Below are 23230 nucleotides of genomic sequence, written 5' to 3' on the forward strand. Positions count from 1 at the left end.
CATTGCAGTTTGTGGAGACAAAGTTCCATGTCGAGGAAATAAGCAATGCATTGATCCCTGGAAAGTATGTGATCAGCATAAAGATTGTGAAGACGGTTCTGATGAAGCAAACTGTCCCCCGAAAAACTGCTTGGCTGGACAGTGGCAGTGCAAGAACAGGGTGTGTGTTATGGAGGACTGGAAGTGCAATGGCATAGACAACTGCGGCGACCGCTCGGATGAAGATGGTTGTGGTAAGCCACTTGGCCTCCTTTCAGAGACATATAGGTGTCCATCTAGTTGCATAGATGGCAAGTGTCCCTTATTTGAAGGGACATTCCCTTATTCCAGCGCCATGTCCCGCTGCTGTCCCTTATTGATGGATGTCCCTCAAATGTCCCTTAAATTATGTCCCTTAAATTTCAAAGGAAGCAGCTCCTCTCCCTCCCTCCCTGCCGGCCAGGGAGGAGGGAGGCTCCAACTGTGTTGCTTGGCTGTGTTGCTCCCCCAATAAGAAGTCTAAGAACGACCTGGGGGTGGAGCTTGCATGCCTTGTGTGTGGCTAGTTAATGCAAGCTGAGGGGTTTTTTGAATGCTGGACACCATTTTGTTGCACATGCTGCTGCAAACTTTGCAGTGCAAAGCCAGGCTGGGGAGCCATCTTAAGTTGAGGCTGCATAGGCCTTGTGGTGCAAGTGAGTCAGATTCTATTCAGTTGAACCTCTGGTTACAAAGTTGGTTGGACAGTGTTCTCGAAGCTACCAGCATGAGTTTGACCAGATTGCAGGAGGACAGGAAGACTGGAGTGCCTGGAACAGGTGAGGCTGCAGGTCCTTATTTTGGCTGCTGGTCCCTTATTTTCAAATCTGTAAGTTGACAACTATGCAGTTGTGAAAATGCATCTTAAAAAGTTGTGCTTGAGACTTCATGTAGTTGCCCTCTGAAGACGTATCAGGAAGAGATTATCAGGCTGCAACTTTCAGTAGATGGTTTGGATAAAGTTTGTTTAAAAGTACAAAACTATTTGGGCAGTAGTTTTTCTAAAACTGCTTCCAAAGATTTTGAACCTGCAAGTTTTCAAGTAACTTCCCCCCCCCCCACAAAGGATTCAGTTTTGTTAGGGGTTTAAAAACTTGCTGGGAAGTATTTGACAGAGCTGGTTTAAGGTCTTCTGCTACTGTATATTGTAGATGAGGGAACCCAGTTTAACAAGATGCTGCATAGCTCACTGCTGGTATATATGGGTGTAGCCAGGATTTTTGTTAAGGAGGGCAGGACTTCTGTTGGGGGCAGAACCAATGTGATTGCTCAGTTAAGTATTTCTATTTTATTTTGATTGGGGGGGGCAGCTGCCCCCGACTCACCTTGGCTATGCCCATGCTGGTATATTTTAATTTTTAAAAACTGGTTGCATCTTCTCCAAACTGAGCTTAAGACTTTGGCTGCTGTGAACATGTGTTTGAAAACTAAGGATGCTGTTTTCTTCAGAATTAGACTTTTTCAGATGCATAAACTTGTATGGTGCTAACTTAAGATGTATTTTATTGGGTGCTACCCTAATATTCTAGCAAAGTTGATTACACCATGTCTTCAATACCAATATCTGGAGCTGGTATCAGACAGATTTGTCTTAGAAAAGGCCAAATTAAAACCTCACTCTTCACATATCCAGTGCTGAAACTGTTCAGAGGCTTAATCAGTATTTTGAACCTGTCTTATAAAGCATTTCTTATAAACCATACCTGAAGGAGCATCTCCACCCCCATCGTTCTGCCCGGAAACTCAGGTCCAGTGCCAAGGGCCTTCTGGCGGTTCCCTCGCTGCGAGAAGCCAAGTTACAGGGAACCAGGCAGAGGGCCTTCTCGGTAGTGGCACCCACCCTGTGGAACACCCTCCCACCAGATGTCAAAGAGAATAACAACTACCAGACTTTTAGAAGACATCTGAAGGCAGCCCTGTTTACGGAAGCTTTTAATGTTTAATAGACTATTATATTTTAATACTTTGTTGGAAGCCGCCCAGAGTGGTTGGGGAAACCCAGCCAGATGGGCGCGGTATAAATAATAAATTATTATATTATTATTTCCATTGGCTGTGTAACAAACTGGACTACAATGGTAGTAGATACACTCAGGCCATGTGTAAATAAATACTCTAGGAAATGGAATAGGGCGCACAATACATTAGATGTCTTGAAGTGGTTGCTGACACATTTAACCTTGTGCATAAATCTAACTGATTTACAGCTTACTGCCCAGAAGGAATGATCCATTGTGATAAAGGGAAATGCATTATGGAATCTCTAATGTGCAACGAAGTAAAAGACTGTTTAGATGGCACCGATGAACCTAGTACTTGCGGTAATTAACTGTTTACACTCGTGTAGTAAATAATTAAGAGTCTTCTAGTCAGCTGTTGGAGGGTGTCAGCTCTGTTTAACTCTTGTTTTATGCATCTAGGTAAGAACTGCACTCTGAGCAATGGAGGCTGCATGCAGACATGCACCGAGACTCATTGGGGTGTGAGGTGTTCGTGTGGTCCTGGTTGGAATCTTCAGGCCAATGGTCAAGACTGTGCAGGTATATGTAAAATAAAACAGGCACTCACTATTTAGAACTGGAGAAAGTTCTCTAAACTGCAAGTTGTGACCATTCATATATCCTGGGACACTATAATAATCTTCGACCTTTTCTGACCAAAGACCCATTTTTATCCCATTTGAGGACCTGATTTTTAAAATCATTTTTTGTATGGTGGTAGTGCTGCTTTTGAAATACGCCATAGAGCAGACTGCGACTCTCAGTAGTTGGTCCTAACCCACTAGCTTGAATACCAGTTGGCTAGAAGAGCCTTCCTAGTTGGCTTGAATACTGCTTTTTACAAGGAGGTCTTGGGATGCCAAGACACTCAAGCTGTCCAGGTAAGGAAATCGATGATCATCATCAAAATAGACCTTGATGTTGCCACAGATTAAAAGTTCTGACCTATAAAGTCCTACATGTCTGGGGTCCAAACCATCTGAAAGACCAAAATCCCACATATGAACCTGCCCAGGTTTTGAGATGTTCAGGAGAGGCCCTTCTCTTGGTCCCGCCATCATCATAGGCGTGCTTGGTTGGGGATGAGGGGGAGGCCTTCTCGGTGGCTGCTCCCAGACTCTGGACTCCCTCCCTAGAGAAGCCAGACTGGCTGGCTCCTTGTTGTCCTTCCGCCAGCAGATGAAGACCTACTTTTTCCAACAGGCTTTTGGGAATTGGCAATAATAATAATAATAATAATAATAATAATAAATAATAATAATTTTTATATCCCGCCCTCCCCAGCCGAAGCCAGGCTCAGGGTGGCTAACAACAATAAAATAAGAATTAATGAATTGACTGGTACCATGCTGTTTCTATTGTAATTATTTGTATGTTTCAAACAGATTCGATGTATGTGTGTGTGTAGTTAAATTGATTTTAATGGCTGCTTTTCTGCTTTTAGCGATACTTGCTCATATCCGTAGGCCACCTTGAATCCTGCAAGTAGAAAAAGTGGTTTAAATAAATGCAAGTGGTTTAAATAAATATATAGTAATCATAATAATAAATTGCATTTATCATAATAATAAATACAAGGCTCTAAGAAGCTAGTAGTACCTCATGGCTATAGCAGCCCTTCCCAGACTACAGGAACTTATGTACATTACACTGACTCTGCTTGTTCTTTGCAGATGTTGATGAGTGTGCAGTGGCTTACGGTCCCTGTAGCCAGTTGTGCAAGAACACAGTCGGTTCTTTTACCTGTGATTGTGTCCATGGGTACTGGCTCTCCAACGGAACTACTTGTAGGACTGCAGGTAGGCCCTCAGTTACATGGAGCATGAATTCCAGCTCTCAATGCTGATTTGCGGGCAGGTGGAGACATGGGAAGCAGAAGACTGCCTAGCTTGGCAAAAGTTGGTACACTTGTAATTTCTTTTGTAGAGGTAATGCTCAGGTTTCTGGCAAATGGAGGGGAACTGAGCTCTTGTGGGCAAGTTAACCGCATGTTCTCGACAGACAATCTGTGAGGTTAGAATACAAAAAGCAACAAAAAGTTAGGGTTGCATGTCTTAGTTTGGGTACATGCAGTGCTACTAAGCAGAGATATTTAACACATGTCTCCCATAAAGGACAACTCTAGTAAGTAAGGCTACTGGATGTAGCTTGAATATCTTCTTACTGGCTAGATTTTCTATAGCTCAACAGCTAATAAGGAACAGGACTGCATTCTGGGACAAGGCCTAATAATGAAAAATCTCCTCCAGATGGTGCTACAAAAATACTTCTGGCAGTTGGTCGTGATCTTGCTGTCCTGGATGTAAAAACTCATGAACTGAAAACTCTAATGTCTATAAGGACATCGCCCAGCTCTGTTGCCTACGACTCGTTAAGGAAAGCCTATTATTGGGTTGATGAAGGAAGAAAGCTTCATATCTATGTGCCAGGAAAAAATGAGATGCTTCTGTATCCAGGTAAAGCTGTTGATATACTTGCAGTAACTGCATCCTTATCTAGAGAAAGCTCTTTTTTTAATATGATTTTTATTTATTTTCCAATAAAAACAAATTCATAACCTCATTAAACATCAAAAGCTCATCACATATCTTATTTTCTTTTAGACTTCCATCAACATGTCTGATAATTTTCTGTAATTATCACAGATCTTCACATTTCTTAATTTATATTGCATTATATATATCTTACCTTACCATGTTGTTTAAACAATATTTCTACCAGATCTTCTTACAGAGCTTCTTGAAAACTTACAAACATTATATCATTATCACAAATATTTTTAATATATTCTGTAATTTTACTCCAGTCCTCAGTGAATCTTTGGGTCTCGTCAGTTGCGAATCCTCCCTGTCAATCTGTCCAGTTCCGCGTAATCCATTAATTTCAATCTCTATTCTTCAATCGTAGGCATATCTAGAGAAAGCTCTTAAGTCATTGGCCAAATACTACAGCACCCCAATGTGTCCTTGGAAGCCTGTATCAAGGCTGCTCAGCTGAGGTGAACTTTAAAAGTACACCGAGTGCTGGTGTAATATAGTGGGTGGTGCTGGACTGGAAAAATGATGCTAACAGGGTGAGCTTCTGACCAGTTGCTCACTTGGCCTGAGGTTTAAAGTAGGTGAGGAAGGACAGAACAGTGGCGTAGCATGGGTTGTCAGCACCCGGGGCAAGGCAAGTGATTTGCGCCCCCTAACCCGTGGATTTTAGTAGGGGCAGAGAGCTGCGAGTGCGAGCGCGCCCCGCCCAGATGTTGCAGCCGGCCCCCCCTGCACCCCCCACGCTACGCCACTGGGACAGAACAACATGCAACACATGCCATAGGCGCATAAGTGGTAATTGCTGTTTAAATGTAAATGTAACAAATAACAGCATAATTTTAATAAGTGGCCTAAATCCTGAAAGCAGGCGCTTATTTTCTTGGTAGCTGGACAGAATATTCCTTGCATGTGTTCTCATAAGCAAAAAGACTAGATATTCTGAGCTGAAAACATGGTGGCGTAGACTCTATTCTTCCTTGCTTGGATGCTACATTCTACTTTTGGAGTACCAATCTAGGTGGGTTTGCCTTTTGTGGACAAGACAAACCCTTGCATCATCGTTGCTTACTCCTGTTTGAGCTCCCAGCATTTTTTGTAAATCCAAACCAGGATTGGCTGCGAAAGCAATATATTCAGCTATTTTTAGTGGGTTAAATGGGAATCCTAAGTGGAGTGGCATGGCAAATTAAAATACAGCACAAAAGCAACACAGGGATTTGTTAAGTTTGGTCAAATGGACTCCCACAACGCATTCTGTTCAAGAACCAAGGTATGATTTTATTGGCCAAAATCAGTTTTGAAATGACACAGCAATAACGATTTTGACCCGCCAATATACAGCAATCTAATACTTCTTGCTCGAGGGAGAGGACAGCCGATTTCAAGGCACTGTGGATATTGCACAATGATCTCTGCTGATAACGCTGCTGATGTGAGCTGTCTTCCCTCATGGTAAAGGAGAACAGGGCAGCTGATTGCCCTCACTTCAAGGCACCACGGCACTACCTTCCCCTGGCACTGAGGTGGAGCATCTTTTCTCAGTCAGCAGGAAAGCAGCAGCAGCCACGGTAGACCTGCATCTCTGTTGGCTGCCACTGCTGGCTGGATAGTTCACACAATAAATAAGTCAGAAATTAAATCCTTATAACAAAAGAAAAAAAAAGCTATGTAAAATCGCAAATAAATATTTTTTTTGCTCTCCAGCGCCATCTGGTGTTGTATGCTAAATGCATTCAAAGCGTGGTTTTTTGACCAATGTAGCTGAGTCCTAAGATCTCTCGCTGTAAGGGTTATGAAACTACTGAGCTTCTATAAATGTTTCTCTCCTAGATGCTGGCAGTGTCAACAGTATATCTGTAGACTGGTTCACTGGGCAGTTATATTGGGCCAGCAGTGCCCCTGGCGCCATCTTTGTTGGCTTGAGTGATGGCAGAGGCTACGTGAAGATCCTGGAGAAGAACGTGTTGCCAGAACAACTCACTACGTTTCCAGAAAAAAGGTAAACATTCCTTGCTTCACTGCCGTGACTTGGAATCCGTCTGGAATAGCCTGGCTTGAAGTCTCTATTGCTTTACTAGGGATGGGCGCATGTTAAGGGTGAAATCTGAAAGGCAGCTTCCTTTTAGATGACCCACTGCAGCGCTTAAGGTACAGTACTGCAGTTTCCTATTCTACCGTAGGCGTACCATAGCCAAGTCAGCAACAGAGCTCCAGGAAGCAGATTTCCCAAATGGATGTTGTGGGTAGGAAAATGAGTGTCTGTAGAAGAAACATGGAGGTGGGTGGTGGTGGAGGTAACTAGAAAATCTGGTAGCAAATTAATGCCCTGTCTGTAGCTATACATGTTCCATTCTTAGTTTGGATATGCAATAAAGCATCTGGGAGCTGGGGGCACTGTCATACAGTGGTTCCGCTCCTTCCTCCTGGGCCGTGTTCAGAAAGTGGTGTGGGGGATGAGTGTTCAGACCCCTGGGCTCTCACTTGTGGGGTGCCTCAGGGTTCTGTCCTCTCGCCCATGCTTTTCAACATTTACATGCAGCCACTGGGAGAGATCATCAGGAGGTTTGGGCTGGGTGTTCATCAGTATGTAGATGATACCCAGCTCTACCTTTCTTTTAAATCAGAACCAGTGAAGGCGGTGAAGGTCCTGTGTGAGTGTCTGGAAGCGGTTGGAGGATGGATGGTGGCTAACAGATTGAGGTTGAATCCTGACAAGACAGAAGTACTGTTTCTGGGGGACAGGAGGCGGGCAGGTGTGGAGGATTCCCTGGTTCTGAATGGGGTAACTGTGCCCCTGAAGGACCAGGTGCGCAGCCTGGGAGTCATTTTGGACTCACAGCTGTCCATGGAGGCACAGGTCAAATCTGTATCCAGGGCAGCTGTTTACCAGCTCCATCTGGTACGTAGGCTGAGACCCTATCTGCCTGCGGACTGTCTCGCCAGAGTGGTACATGCTCTGGTTATCTCCCGCTTGGACTACTGCAATGCGCTCTACGTGGGGCTACCTTTGAAGGTGACCCGGAAACTACAACTAATCCAGAATGTGGCAGCTAGACTGGTGACTGGGAGCGGCTGCCGAGACCATATAACACCGGTCTTGAAAGACCTACATTGACTCCCAATACATTTCTGAGCAGAATTCAAAGTGTTGGTGCTGACCTTTAAAGCCCTAAACGGCCTCGGTCCAGTATATCTGAAGGAGCGTCTCCTCCCCCATAGTTCTGCCTGGACACTGAGGTCCAGCTCCGAGGGCCTTCTGGCGGTTCCCTCACTGCGAGAGGCCAAGTTACAGGGAACCAGGCAGAGGGCCTTCTCGGTAGTGGTGCCTGCCCTGTGGAACGCCCTCCCATCAGATGTCAAAGCGATAAACATCTACCTGACATTCAGAAGACATCTGAAGGCAGCCCTGTTCAGGGAAGTTTTTAATATGTGACATTTTAGTGTATCTTTCACCTTTGTTGGAAGCCGCCCAGAGTGGCTGGGGAGACCCAGCCAGATGGGTGGGGTACAAATAATAAATTATTATTATTATTATTATTATTATTATTATTATTGATTATGTAGATCCCAAATAAGTTTCGCTTGTATCCAAGGCATTTTGAATACTGAATCTAAATGGGCAAAGGTGAGTAATGCGTTTATAGTGACACTTCCAGGAGTGTAGCAGAATTGCCCCTAGATAACTTAATAGGATGAGAGCGTTTAGGACAGTGTTTCCCCAACTTGGGTCTCCAGCTGTTCTTGGACTACAACTCCCATCATCCCTAGCTGGTCAGGGATGATGGGAATGGTAGTCCAAAAGCTGTTGGAAACCCAAGTTGGGGAAACACGGGTTTAAGGGCTTGAGTGGATTTATATGCAAGGTACGGAGAATGAAGGTGTTCTTCAGCTGGAATATTTTGGAGCCATAAAGATGCCTCTGAGCGTGCATAAAGATCTCCCTTGTCCTCTCACTGGAGAGCCAGTGTGGTGTAGTGGTTAAGAGTGGTGAGCTCGTAATCTAGGGAACCGGGTTCGCGTCTCCGCTCCTCCACATGCAGCTGCTGGGTGACCTTGGGCCAGTCACACTTCTCTGAAGTCTCTCAACCTCACTCACCTCACAGAGTGTTTGTTGTGGGGGAGGAAGGGAAAGGAAAATTTTAGCCGCTTTGAGACTCCTTCGGGTAGTGATAAAGCGGGATATCAAATCCAAACTCTTCTCCAAACTCTTCTTCTTCTCAACACAATTACCAGTCAAATTCCTAGGAGTACTTGCATGTAATCCCCATTCACTCAAGCCTGCGTCCCTTGTGTTGCAACTTCTGTGATGAAGGCAGGCCTTGCATGACTGGCCACTGAAAACACACAATGTGGTCCAGCTTGAGGTCCTGTATATGAGCTGGCTGTAGCCAGAATAAGTCTGTGGCAGAAATGAATTCTGGAACTTGGAAAGCTTAGCCACAGCACTGATGTATCAAGGCTCTTCAGGATCTGTTCAGGTGTTAACTTGGAAGAAAATATTCCTTGTGGGTGGAATTAGTGAGATGTGTGCTTCTCTTAAGCGTGCCAAAGAGTAGCTGGTCCCAAAGCAATCAGACTGGATGCTGCTCCTGCAGTGCTGAGGAGCCCAGTAACATGGTGCAGTCCTCTGATCACCTCTCTTTATTGCAGCTACATGTATTGGGTGAATCGTGAACAAGGCAGGACTGTGATCGAAGCTGCGGGGATGGATGGTTCAGACAGACACATACTTGCAATTGTAACCGCTGAAGATCCCGTTGGATTAACTCTTGATCATATAACTAGTAGATTGTACTGGATCAGTGCGTATAAAAAGGTATGAAACTCGATGCACCAGAAATTCACAAAGAAGCCCGTGTCAAGTCTGTAGCATCTTGATGTAACATTTCATTGTCATCTGGTACCAACAGAAGCTTTTTTCCATGCTGGAAAGTCGGGTGGGTTTGGTGCTGTTCCAGTCAGAGCAAGGGAAAGACAAGGGTTTGAAGGTCCTCTTTCCCTGCACTCACAACTCACAGTACCAACCCCCCACCCACTTACTTAAAAAAAAAAAAGCTATACAATGCATGTCATGTCTAATGTGGCTCTAAGTGAGCGGGCAGCCTTGCACAGTAGAGCAAGCCTGTTAAAATGTGAGAAGGTAGTCCCTTTTGGACTATTTGAGGAAGCACTGTAGCCAAATGAAGTTGCAAGCAGGATTCAAAGCTAGTGCAGTTATGCCAAAATTGGTGTTTATATGTTCAGACAGTCTTGCATTGGTTAGCAAACCAGCTGTCCAACTTTTCTCCAGGTTCAGATCTTCAAAGGCAGTCCCACATTGCAGTAATCTAACCTAAAGGTTACCAGAGTGTAGGCAACATAATCTAGTCCGCCTTTCTCAACCTGTGGGTCCCCAAATGTTGTTGAACTACAACTCCCATCACCCTAGCTAGCAAGGCCAGAGCTCGGGGATGATGGGAGTTGTAGTCCAACAACATCTGGGGACCCACAGGTTGAGAACCGCTGCTAGGTGATCCCTGTCCAGATAGGGGTGCAGCTGGGCCACCAGTTGAAGTTGACAGAAGCCACTTGGTGCCCCTGAAGCCACTTGAGCCTTTAGCCCTCTAGGAATCTGTAATGAAGTGTAGTTTTAAGGACTGTCCACAAAGAAAAATGCAAAACGTTGGTTTGAGGGGGCAAATGCGCAATGGTGCAATTACATATGGCATGTGTCTGCACATAACTTCTGGAGGAAGGCTTTGCTCAGTAAAACCGAACAGTGGTTTTAGTGTACACCTGGGACATGAACCTTGTTTGGTTGCCTTGACTCTAGTTGAGCTGTCTGCACTATAATGTAGCCCACGGTGGCGGCGATGGAAAGGTAACAGCACAGTAAACAACAGGAGTGTTTGTGTGTTCCATGCCAGCACTGCTGAATTGGCTTGGTGTTCTGGTGGGCGGGCAGCAGTACTCCCCAGACTTTCAGGTGAACTGCTCATTAGCTGGTGAAGGCCATAGAAATGGTCACTTGAAGCGCTTGAGTGCTAGTCCCCTCCGTCTGGTTTGGGAATCCTGACTTGGCTTTTCGGCTCTTCAGTCCATAGAGACTATCAAGGCCGACGGCACTGGCAGGTACACTTTCCCAGAGAAGCTGCTGAAAGCACAGACCCCCCTGGGACTCGCTGTGGTTGAGAATTCCATCATTTGGGCAGACAAAGAGCAATTGCTGTCTGCATCCCTCACCTCCCCAGGCGTCGGTGTGTTGCTGAACTCTTCAGTGTCTTCGTTCACAGTACTGAATGAGCTACTGCAGCCTCAAAGTGAGTAAAACGCCCGAGAACATTTTTTTTTGATGAACAGTGGATTGGAAGCATTTAAAAAAACAAAACAATTTTTAAACCTCTCTAGCTATGTAGCTATGAGCAAGACATGTCTGGTAGCAGGAATGGCTATTTCATTTCCTCACTTTCATGTGTGTTGCCTTTAAATACCTATACCCAGGACCAGGCAGAGTTAATATTAACAAACCAACTGTTGTCTTGGTAGAGGGCTGGGTACATGTCTGGTTGGGGGAGCAGGCAAGTGGCCTGTCTTGGGCCAAGGGTGCTTAAGGTGACCCAAAGGCTATAAACCCCAATGGTACTATTCTACCATAGAGTTGTCCAGTTACCAGTGGCGTAGCGTGGGTTGTCAGCACCCGGGGCAAGGCAAGTAATTTGTGCCCCCTAACCCGTGGATTTGCGCCCCCTAACCCTAACCCCCAGATGTTGCGCCCGGTGCGGCCGGCCCCCCTGCACCCCCCACACTACGCCACTGCCTGTTACAACCTTCAGTTTTGCTTCCTCAAGAATCTGAAACTTGACAGCCATAACTACTGTAATGGCCACCAGTTGGACTTGTATTTCCCAGTTGGGAGCATTCCAAGAGCTCTGTTCGGCAGAACATGCAGCTAGGTAAGCATGCACATGCTTAAGCCTCCACATACAAGGTCCTCTATGTGCCTAACATGAAAGCAGAAGTGTCCAATATAAAGGAGTCCTATCCCTGTGTAGGGAGTGCGTCCCCACCAATGCAGCCTTGAACAACTCTTCACAAAATATTAAGATCTCTTTAGAGCTAGAAGGCCCATGGGCCTTGAAGTATAGCCCCCCCCCCCACTTGCTCTCTACGTAGATGTCTGTCCTCTGGTCAAGAATCCTTGCACCTTGGTAGAGAAAGAAATGTGCTTATTAAGGAAATCTAAGACAAAACATATTGTCTTCAGTAGCTTTTCATCCTTTAAATGTTAACTCTTCTCTCTGAAAGCTTTAGAAATCTAGCACTTCACATTTTAATTTGAAACCTAACTACAAACTGAAGTCCAGTTGATCTTGTCCCAGGCTCAAGGAGCGTTGACTTGGTGAAATGGTGGACGTGGTTTCTATGTACCTGCCGCAATTTGGCCCTCTAGCTATTTGAATTCTGGCACTTTTCAAACATTCATTTGTTGCAATGACACTTGTACTGTAAATGTGAGGTGGTCAGGGATTTGTCTGGTGCTACATGTTCAGGTTAGGCTTGGGTAGGCAAATCCTAATTTGGACAGCATCTTCCTGGGGGAGCCTGCTTCCTTCTGTCAGCGTGCAACCTGCTTGATCTCAAAGTGGCTCCAAGTATGATTTAGACCAGTGTTTCCCAACCTTGTGCCTCCAGCTGTTTTTGGACTACAATTCCCATCATCCCTTGCCACTGGTCTTGCTAGTCAGGGATGATGGGAGTTGTAGTTCCAAAACAGCTGGAGGCACAAGGTTGGGAAACACTGATTTAGACCATGGTTTCCCCAACTAGGGTCTCCAGCTGTTTTTTGGACTACAACTCCCGCCATCCCTAGCTAGCAGGACCAGTGGTCAGGGATGATGGGAATTGTAGTCCAAAAACAGTTGGCGACCCAAGTTTGGAAAACTCTGGTTTAGACAACTGCTTGCTCTTGCTATCTAAATAGCTGCCTTGGTGTCTTATACATGTTCTAAGTTCTGTAGATGGGGTGAGCCTGAAAATGAGAACCATCTTCTCATACTGCTGAATTCTGTGGCTGGCATCAACTTCAGCATTTCTGTGCAATACATGTGGTCTGTGCATACATGGGAACTTAAGTTTAATTACTGGATTCAACCTAGGAAGGGATGGACCCATTCTTGGTCTAACTTGTCATCTTGGTCACTAGGTAACACAGCTGCCTGTTCACCTGGATTGTGTAGCCATATCTGCCTTTTGTCACCTGTTCATCCCAAGGGCTACAGGTGTGCCTGTCCAGATGGCACCTTCCTGCTGCCTTCAAACCAATGCGCAGGTAGGCTTGCGCTTTTAAATCTGGGGTGAAAATCCTTCCACAAACCACTTTGAGAATCCCTCTTTGTGGGGTGGGTTAAACACCAGTGTTCAGATAAGCTTATGCTACATTGCATTCTGGGGTTTTTATAAGAAACTGCTGGTGCTAAATTTTATCTAGCTGTTGATTAGAACGGAGATGTGTCCATGATTTGGATAGAAACCTGTCACACAGTCCCAGAAGCTCAGTCTCAGACAGGTTTGTTTTGAATCTCCTATTTTGGTCCGTCACCATGTTTTGACTTAAGAAAACAAAACATTGCATTGTGGAGCTGTGGGAAGGCTGGGTGACTACTTCAGCCTTCCTGCCATAGAAAGTTAAAGCAGGTCTGTCTTCAGTTGGCTTCAATATAAATGCAAAATCCAATTGGCCGGAATGCTGGTGGTAATAAATGCTTTCCTAGCATCTCATCTATAGCTTTAAACTGACTCTGAGCAACTAACATGACTACTTGAGAATCAACTTGTTACTCCAGTCAAGGCAGCACCAAAATCAGACGGTGAAGGTCTCAAGCCTATAATATGCCCAGGTGACTACTGAAGTCATAACCTGTTATATTCGTCATAGCAAGAGCAGTATTTGGGTTGAATAATAGAGTGACACTGAGCTGGGATGGCTAGCAAGTTGTGCAAGACCTGTTCCTCAATTCCTGTACTCTTCCTGCAGTGCTGAATGTCTTGTATTCTACTAACAAGCAAATCTACCGGCTGGAAGTTGACCCAAAGGGGACAGTGTTGCAGGAGCATGAAGTGATTCAGGAGTGGCCAGAGAACGTCTACTTCCAGGACATGGACTGGAGCAGGGGATTCATCTACTGGACTGATGACAAAGGAGAACTGATGCGCTTCACTAAAGAGACGAAAGTGAAATTAATAATTCCTACAGGTTCGCCAGGTGAGCTCCTGTGCATTGCTGTAGAGCTTCTACGCAAATGAAGCATGGACTTCTAAAACAAACTCCTAATGATGATGGCAAGACAAGAAATGGGTTTGGAAGAGAATTTACTTGGTTGGTTTCCAGTCTGCTCCAGACTATATTTACTCCCTAAAGCATCAACATGCAGACAGTGCGGGATGCTAAGGGAACAGCAGTTTACCTCTTCACCCATTTCATGATTCAGTCCTTACAGCTAGAGTTAATGGCATAATTATCTTACGGATACACTTCCTGTAAGCAGTCCAGTGTTTGGCACAATGTGGTCCAGCTGCCGCAGTGCCGTAACCCCTAATTTCTTACTTGACTCAACATAACTTTAGGATCTCTAGTCTACGGTCTGTGCTCTGGACAGGGAAGCAAAAGGCCGTAGAAGCCGGTGAGGCCTTGCACAGTACAGTAAGTCTTCAAACACAGATCTGACAGATAGTGCCATAGCAGAACAAGCAAGGTCACTATTCTGCTGCTTCTTAGGAGTGCGTTGCACAAAGAGGAAAGGGATGGGGTAGAAAGCAGTACTTCTACCTTTAGCTAGCTTTGGAATCTTTGCCTGTTGGAGAAGGCTCTTTCGTCTATGGAAGAGCTCATGTTTTGCATCCGTTTAAAAGGATTTGTAGACAGGCCAGAAAATATGTGCACATCAGCCCGAAACCTTACAGCTACCTCCAGAGGGGCATCTTTAGTGCTCGCAGTACCAATGATGACAAATGTTTCAGGAGAAAGATACGCCTTCTGAAGTCTGAAGTAAGGAAGCTTCCTTACCTGTTCAGCATCTCTGCTTTAGCTGTGGTGGCTTGCAGTGGGAAGAGGGAGTACAAGAGGTCTGGGAAATACTGTATTTTTTGCTCTATAAGACGCACCAGACCACAAGAGGCACCTCCATAAGATGCACACACATTTCCCCTTACCTTTTAGGAGGGAAAAAGTGAGTCTTATAGAGCAAAAAAACGGTAGTTTCCCAGCAGGACAGGGCTTGCTTCAATGTTCCTGTAACTTGAATAGCCCTTAGCACTTAACCCAACCATTCCCTCTGCAAGGAGTGTTTCAGCTAAGAGCTGGGAAAGAGCAATGGCAGCTTTGGCAGATGCAGCGAGGACAGTGGATTAAAGTTGTGGCAATACGCAAAGGATAAAAGCAAAACCGATGGAGGAACTGATCCTCCTCTGCAGCTGGTAGCTTAGCCCTAAAGATTACCCCTCATCCTATTTTGTGCGGCAAGTAACTCCCCACCCCCACCCCCGGTGCACTTTTCATTGTGCAGTTCACACAGCAGAAGACCTCCAGGTAATCCTCCCAGGACATTTGACACCTGTGCAATGCCCCCAAATTTCAGCCGGGTACCACCTCCCATTTTTCTTCCACAAACAAAGGAAACACCTGCAACATAATGTGTCCCAGAAATGCACGGAATCCCAGGCCGTGTTAGCAGATTGGGACAATAAAAAATGACCCATCATGCTTTCATAAGGCTCATTTATGCTTTCGCTTCCCCCTGAGAAGACTTGCTGTTTACCACTGAACCTGAGCAAATGTCAATCACCGATTGAGCGCTAAAGAGCAGGTTTTGTGGGGGAGGAAAGCAGCAGCGCAAAGGCAAAAATGCTTAGACCCCTTTGCTTTCTAGGCACAGAACCAGGGGAAGTGTGGACAAGCCTATAGGCAAATGGCCAGGGAAAGGTCAAGAAAGCGTGTGGGACAAACAACTTAATGTTTTGGGGCACTTCTCTAACCAAGGTCCCCACCCCCACCCCGAGCCAATTTCAGGATGTGCAGGGAGAAAGAGGGAGGGGAAATGGAAGTTGGTTTTGCAAGTGGACGTCCTTGATGAGCTGGGCTTCCATTGAGACTGGAAGGAGAAGCTTAATTTTTTACATTTGCTTTTTCCCCCTAGTCTGTGAAGCGGCTGTTGATATAACTTCTGGGGACCTATATTGGCTAACCTGTAGCAGAACTGAAATTAAGGTTACTAGTTTTGCTGGCTTGACGACGAAGGTTCTCTATCATGCGAAGGCTGCTATCTGGCACCTGTTCCTAGACTGGAAGAGAGCATCCCTGTACTGGCTAGAAAGTGGCAAACCAATTCAGAGGCTGAACCTTGATGGAAGCAGTATCACAGAAGTGGGGAAGGAAGCCTGGACAGAAGATCTTCCAGTTGCCTTGGACATAAGCTCGGGTAGCCTCCTCTGGGCTTCCAAAGACTTGGGTAAATTACATGTTGATGGTTCTCATGCTAGCTGTGCAGCAGTAAACAAACATTGCCACTGCAAAGCCCTCTTTTGATAGCAGTTCCCACTCTCTAGTCTGAGAACAGGCAATACAGTGGTACCTCAGGTTACATACGCTTCAGCTTACAGACTCTGCTAACCCAGAAATAGTACCTCGGGTTAAGAACTTTGCTTCAGGATAAGAACAGAAATCATGTTCCGGCGGGGCGGTGGCAGCAGGAGGCCCCATTAGCTAAAGTGGCGCTTCAGGTAAGAACAGTTTCAAGTTAAGAACAGACCTCCGGAATGAATTAAGTACTTAACCCAAGGTACCACTGTATTTCCTTGCTAACTGCTTTGAGGGTATGGGTGTGTGTTTTCTTTTTTTTTTTTAAAAAACTAACTTTTAAAAACAATATTGGCTTGAGCCCTTATTTGCTAAGGTTGCTGGGCTGTCCCATTCAACTTTCTAGAAACTAGTTGTGCTGTGACTTGTGTAAATATACAGCACACTTTGGTTGCTTGTTGCGATGGAATAATAAGCGTTTCCTTGTTCCTAGGGCTGAAGGTGCTGAACCTCATCACACCCAAGACATACAGTATAAAAGAGAATTGGACCCATGGCGTGGCAGCTGTGTATGGACCTTACCTGGTGACATTCAACAAAACAACCGTTGTGGTCTGGAACAGAAGATCAGGGGTGCCCTCTGCTGTGCAAGTAGCCAATGTACAGAAAGCAATGATGATCTTTGACACAAATTTGAGAACAGGTAAACTGACTTGTCATCATTGTGAATTCCTATGCTGGGCACTTAAACAGCCAGAGGGCCTTACCAAAGGGTGTGGTTCAATCGTCCCTATGAAATGTGCACTGCAGAAAAATGCTTGCTGGTCTACATGTTTACATCACCTTTTCAGCGCATGAGTTCTTGGCTTACTGTTAGTGCCCACTAAAGCTGCGGTAGGAAGTTCAGTTGCTGAATGTTTTGGACCATTGTTCACTGCAATTGTTGCGTGGGAATGAGAGTTCCTATCTCCCATGATGCCTGCAGCTGTTGATCATTAAGGCCATGCGATTGTGCAGGGGAGGAGGGGTCTTATAACAGCTGTAGAAACCCACTGTTTGCTTTATAAACAGTTGGGAATTCAACTTGCTTAATTCATGGCCATCACCTCTGAGTCGGGTTTTTCCTTGAAATGAATTTGTGGTCTTGGGCATGCTGCTACATGCTGTGCTTGTGAGCTTCATTCAACAGAGGACTAGGCACTACTAGTCTAGAGAAATTCTTATCTGATAAACCTTTGGTCCATTTTTGCAAGGTGATTCACACATACACACGCAAGGACAGTGTTTCCCAAACTAGGATCTCCAGCTGTTTTTGCACTACAATTCCCATCATCCCTGACCACCTATCATAGTTAGCCAGGTGGGGGAGATAAGGATCTGACTTGCTGGGCCAAAAGCATTCCCCAACCCTGAATGGGTCCTAAGACTTGCCATGACATGTACTAGGCCTATACTCCTGCTTCTCATCTGCAAGGGATCAGACAGAAGCGCAACGCAGATCCAACAGACTAGAGGCAAAACAATTCTAACTGCTAAAGGACTGCCTATCTAACAAAGTAGGCAGGAGCGCCAACTGTCTTTTAGATGATGGGGCACACTTGCAAAAAAAATGTGATGTTGATAATAATTATTTATATAATGCCTATCTGACTGGGTTACCCCAGCCACTCTGGGCAGCTTCCAACAAATTAAAACACAGTAAAGACATCAAGGGACGCGGGTAGCGCTGTGGGTTAAATCACAGAGCCTAGGGCTTGCCGATCAGAAGGTCGGCGGTTCGAATCCCCTCGACGGGGTGAGCTCCCGTTGCTCAGTCCCTGATCCTGCCAACCTAGCAGTTCGAAAGCACTTCAAAGTGCAAGTAGATACTGTAAATAGGTAGCGCTCCGGCGGGAAGATAAACGGCATTTCTGTGCACTGCTCTGGTTCACCAGAAGTGGCTTAGTCATGCTGGCCACATGACCCAGAAGCTGTACGCCGGCTCCCTCGGCCAGTAAAGCGAGATGAGTGCCGCAACCCCAGAGTTGGCCACAACTGGACCTAATGGTCAGGGGTCCCTTTACCTTTAAGACATCAAAAATTAAAAACTTCCCTATACAAGGCTGCTTCAGCTGTCTTCTAAAAGCCAGGTAGTTGTTTATTTCCTTGACATCTGATGGGAGGGTGTTCCACAGGGCGGGTGCTACTACCAAGAAGGCCCTCTGCCTGGTTCCCTGTAACCTCCCTTCTCGCAGTAAGGGAACCGGCAGAAGGCTCTTGGAGCTGGACCTCAGTGTCCGGGCTGGACAATGGGGGTGGAGACGCTCCTTCAGGTATATTGGATCGAGGCCGTTTAGGGCTTTTAAGGTCAGCACCAACACTTTGAATTGTGCTCTGAAACGTACCGGGAGCAATGTAGATCCTTTAAGACCAGTGTTATATGGTCCCAGGGTCCACTCCCAGTTACCAGTCTGGCAGCTACAAGATGACCGCAACGCTTATTCTCTCTCTCTTTTTTTTAAAGTAATATTTATTAAAATTTCAAAAAAATACAAAAATAAGAAAAAAATAGTAAAACAAAAAATTACAAAAAACTGAAAAATAAAACAATTAAAAACAAATCAATTTTTCCATAGCTTATCTTTCATTTACTTGTTTCCTTGACTCCTCACACCTCCTTTTTTTGTATTCTAGTTCAATTACAGTGGTGCCCCGCAAGACGAACGCCTCGCAAGACGAAAAACCCGCTAGACGAAAGGGTTTTCCGTTTTGGAGGCGCTTCGTAAAACGAATTCCCCTATGGGGTTGCTTCGCAAGACAAAAAAAATCTTGCATCCCCCTGCGGGTTTTTTCCGCTTTTTTCTTCCTTTTTTTAAACCGCTAAGCCGCTTATCAGCTATTCCGCTGATAAGCCGCTTAACAGCTGATCGCTGGAAGCCGCTTGACAGCTGTAGCGCTAATCCGCTAAGCTGTCAATGGGCTTGCTTCGCAAGACGAAAAAACCGTTATACGAAGAGCCTCACGGAACGGATTAATTTCGTCTTGCGAGGCACCACTGTAGTTAATTCAGCAAATCCTTTCCATCTTTGTTTTTATCTTAATCATTTATCTTAATATGTTGTGACTTTACATTCTCACCTGTTGACAACCCATTTTTACATACTCCTTTATAACATTACTGCTAAAACCACATAACTTCATTCCAGCATCCTTCTAACATTCCTTAATTTTGCAATGTTTCTGTAGATAGTCTTTAAATTTCTTCCAACCTTCTTCTACCGTGCAACGCTTATTCTCAAGTGCTGTGTTTTCCTATAAAGATTAAGGGTTGGCCATCAAACACACAAACTGTCAGTGCAATGTGAACAGGAGTTTGAAGAAACTGGAACTGATTGCTAACTTTCTAATTGCAGTGCGTTCTGTTCCTGTTACAAAGCCTGCTGTCATAAGCACTGCTGCACCAACTACTAACCGTACTACTTCAGCTGGAGCAGCAAGACCAACAGCGCAGACTACAGCGTCAACAGTGCTGACTACTACACCCACAACAATACCCAAGACCACCACAAGGGTGACAATACCCAAGACCACCACAAGGGCGACAATACCCAAGACCACCACAAGGGTGACAGCGCCCAAGACCACCACAAAGGCAACAACGCCCAAGACCACCAAGACCACAACAGTACCAAATGCAACCAATACCACTGTCTTAACAACTGTTTCCTGTAGGTGGGCTGAACTTCCTTGCCTAGATGGGCAGGGGTGTGTGCCCTTTGAATATGTCTGTGATGGAGAAGAGGACTGTATGGATGGGTCCGATGAAGACTTCTGTTCCCTCATTTGTGGTGAACCAGGTACTAAGTTCTTCCATGCTGTGTGTGAATAGCTTAATACTCCATCCTGCACATGGAGAAATTTAATAATGGAGGGACTATCTCCTACCCCATTGAGACAAAGAGCCTAGCATGACAAATGTGGCTGATTGGGCTAAGGTCAAAGTTTTGCAGGCCTACACAGTTGCCTAAATGATTAAAAAATTGGCTCTTGTTAGACATGGTGACTAGGGGGGAAGGAAGGGAGCAAGGGCAGAATTTGAGGGCCTTCCCCAGCCCTCTCACTGCCTGCCAAAAGCCTTCTTCCCATAACTGGGAAAGCCCTTACTAGGCTTTGGGAAGAAGGATCTAGGACCCTGCCAGAGCACTTAGGCCTCCTTTCCAAAGCCCAGTGTTGTTTACCTGGCTTTCGGAAGGCGGGGGAGAGCATTGCTGAGAGCCGCCAAAAAAGGCCTCGTGATAGACCACGTTACTCTATCATTTTGTCAACTTTTTTTTTAATCTAGGAAGTATGCGCTTGCTTTCTCCAGTCCCACAGAAAGGCCTGGCTATTGAACTTAACTTGTTCTTGTCTCTTTCTTTCTAAAAGGAAGCTTCCAGTGTCTAAGTGGAAACAAATGCATTCGCGAGAGGTTCCTTTGCGATGGGATTCCACATTGTCCCGATGGCTCGGATGAAGCCAACTGCTGGGTGCCAACTCCAGAGTGTGCCTTGCGCTGCGATAACAACATGCGCTGTGTGCCTGAGAGTTGGTTATGCGATGGGAGCCCTGACTGCCACGATAGCGCCGATGAACAGGGCTGCGGTGAGCAAATACCCAGTTGGCAGAGCGGTGCCCAAATGGGGACATTCGGCTTCCAAATTGCCAGCTTTCTACAAAAGTTCCTGACTATAGCTTGGGTAAAGCATAGCATAAGACACATGCCCTGAGCTAACACTGCTACCTGCTGTGTCTTAACAGGCTGCCTTTGGGAAGGTATCTTAACCTTGTTCCTGAACCTGCAGGGTGGCATCGTCGCTTGAACAAAAGTTTTGGTGGCACTGTCTGAACTTGCTAGAAACTTTTTAATTCAAATGATGCTTAACTCTTGAACCAGGAGCCCAGTGGCTTTGCACTACTGACTGTTTTGGATAATGGGGTGATGAATTCAGAATGGGCTGGAGGGCTAGGGCTTGAACCCAGTAGATGTCTTGAGGCTGAAGCATCTCTTCAATCCTAAAGCCCATTCTACATTTGCCTGTACAGCTGTTGGTGCTGCAACCAATCTACAACCAAGGACAGCACTTTCCTGTTCCTGGTTGTGTGAAATATCAGGATGTTCCATTCATAAACATGCAGTCGGCATCAAACCTGAACCCATATGTAGCCTCATGACTTATTTGCCAAAGGGATATGTAAATATCCGCATCTCCTGGAGCTATGACAGTCGAAGGACTAATTCATAGAATCATAGAATCATAGAGTTGGAAGAGACCACAAGGGCCATCGAATCCAACCCCCTGCCAAGCAGGAAACACCATCAGAGCACTCCTGACATATGGTTGTCAAGCCTCTGCTTAAAGACCTCCAAAGAAGGAGACTCCACCACACTCCTTGGCAGCAAATTCCACTGTCAAACAGCTCTTACTGTCAGGAAGTTCTTCCTAATGTTTAGGTGGAATCTTTTTTCTTGTAGTTTGGATCCATTGCTCCGTGTCCGCTTCTCTGGAGCAGCAGAAAACAACCTTTCTCCCTCCTCTATGTGACATCCTTTTATATATTTGAACATGGCTATCATATCACCCCTTAACCTCCTCTTCTCCAGGCTAAACATGCCCGCTATCATATGCTAGCGGGTCATTATATCTTCACACAATTTAAACTTCTGAATCATATGTCAATTCTTACAGGGTTTGTGGACCCAGATGCATTTCTGTGTAGCCTGTGTTAAATATATTTTACATTGATCCTTGTGGGGAGAATGCATTCAACTGTTCATGAATCCTATATGAGTGAAATCTCTTGGGTGCTTTCTAGAAACAATAAACACTGCTGTCTGTCCCTGCAGTTCATGCAAAGTGCACTGAACAGGAATTCCAATGCAGAAGTGGCCAGTGCGTCTCGTACTCCCTGCACTGCGATGGAGACCGTGACTGTAAGGATGGCTCAGATGAAGTAGGCTGCCCAGTAGCCCCAAAACTACATTTCTGCCATTCGGATGAAGTCAATTGCCCTAAAAGTGGAGAGTGCATCCTCAAGGAATGGCTCTGTGATGGCGATAAGGACTGCAAAGATGAATCTGATGAACAGGTGTGTGTGTGTGTGTGTGTGTGTGTGTGTGTGTGCGTAAACTGGCAAGGAATGCAGAGTGCCATCAAATCGGCTATTTATAAAGATCTGATCAGTTACAAACATATACAGTGGTGCCCCGCAAGACGAATGCCTCGCAAGACGAAAAACCCGCTAGACGAAAGGGTTTTCCGTTTTTCGATGCGCTTCGCAAGGCAAATTTCCCTATGGGCTTGCTTCGCAAGACGAAAACGTCTTGCGAGTCTTGCGATTTTTTTCGCTTCCCCCCCCGTTTCTAAGCCGCTAATAGCCTTTTAGCCGCTAAGCCTTTAATAGCCGCTAAGCCGCTAATAGCCTTTTAGCCAGTAAGCCTTTAATAGCCGCTAAGCCGCTGATAGTGCTAATCCGCTAAGCTGCTAATAGGGTTGCTTCGCAAGACGAAAAAACCGCTAGACAAAGAGACTCGCGGAACGGATTATTTTCGTCTTGCGAGGCACCACTGTATTAAGGGCAGGAGACAGCTATTCCATTTCTTTTAAAGCTGTAACAATTACATGCAAGCATGCACATGCGTTTTCTACAGGTCCTGGCTAGTCCAAAAGTTACAGTATTTGTGATGGGCATGGACAACAAAGAGGTTGCTTTTTAAGCAAGCACAAATTCATAGCAGCCATTGAGTGCGCCAAACTCCATTTCTAGGTTGTGTAGTTATCCCTGCAGCACAAGAAATCTGCAAAGGAGAAATTGTGTGTGTGTGTGTGTGTGTGTGTGTGTGTGTTTGTGTTCCCTTTTGCTTGAATGCCTTCTCCTTGCAGGACTGCAGTTTGCCAGAGCACAAGTGCGGTGACAACCAGTGGCAATGCAGAAGTTCCGAGTGTATCCCGGACCTATGGTACTGTGATGGGCAGGCAGACTGCAGAGACAGGAGTGATGAGACTTCCTGTAAGTACTCTTCGCGTTCCCCTTGCAAGAGCTTTTGCTGGTGCTTAAAGTCTTTGCCGTTGAGCAGCTCTCCCCTTTGGACTCATGTGGCACTCCCA

At 45.6% G+C, this 23230-nt stretch overlaps 1 protein-coding gene across 2 annotated transcripts in view; it reads left to right on the forward strand.

Annotated features, from left to right (window-relative positions):
* The window catches only part of LOC309359720 (low-density lipoprotein receptor-related protein 2-like), a 96489-nt gene that overhangs the window by 5070 nt on the left and 68189 nt on the right, over nucleotides 1-23230 (forward strand). For both annotated transcript variants that reach the window (XR_014163917.1, XM_081893608.1), the window contains exons 4-19: nucleotides 9-233; nucleotides 2226-2339; nucleotides 2439-2558; nucleotides 3692-3817; nucleotides 4268-4474; nucleotides 6386-6554; nucleotides 9206-9371; nucleotides 10632-10854; nucleotides 12738-12863; nucleotides 13569-13796; nucleotides 15727-16038; nucleotides 16600-16809; nucleotides 19499-19942; nucleotides 20511-20726; nucleotides 21970-22211; nucleotides 23006-23132. Coding sequence is in view for 1 of the 2 variants with exons in the window: in XM_081893608.1 (XP_081749734.1) it covers nucleotides 9-233; nucleotides 2226-2339; nucleotides 2439-2558; nucleotides 3692-3817; nucleotides 4268-4474; nucleotides 6386-6554; nucleotides 9206-9371; nucleotides 10632-10854; nucleotides 12738-12863; nucleotides 13569-13796; nucleotides 15727-16038; nucleotides 16600-16809; nucleotides 19499-19942; nucleotides 20511-20726; nucleotides 21970-22211; nucleotides 23006-23132 (3255 nt within the window). In the remaining variant the exon portion in view is untranslated. The remainder of the gene's footprint in view (nucleotides 1-8; nucleotides 234-2225; nucleotides 2340-2438; nucleotides 2559-3691; nucleotides 3818-4267; nucleotides 4475-6385; nucleotides 6555-9205; nucleotides 9372-10631; nucleotides 10855-12737; nucleotides 12864-13568; nucleotides 13797-15726; nucleotides 16039-16599; nucleotides 16810-19498; nucleotides 19943-20510; nucleotides 20727-21969; nucleotides 22212-23005; nucleotides 23133-23230) is intronic.

The sequence above is a fragment of the Podarcis melisellensis genome, assembly GCF_964234715.1.
Source record: "Podarcis melisellensis genome assembly, chromosome: 17".
NCBI classification, from domain to species: domain Eukaryota; kingdom Metazoa; phylum Chordata; class Lepidosauria; order Squamata; family Lacertidae; genus Podarcis; species Podarcis melisellensis.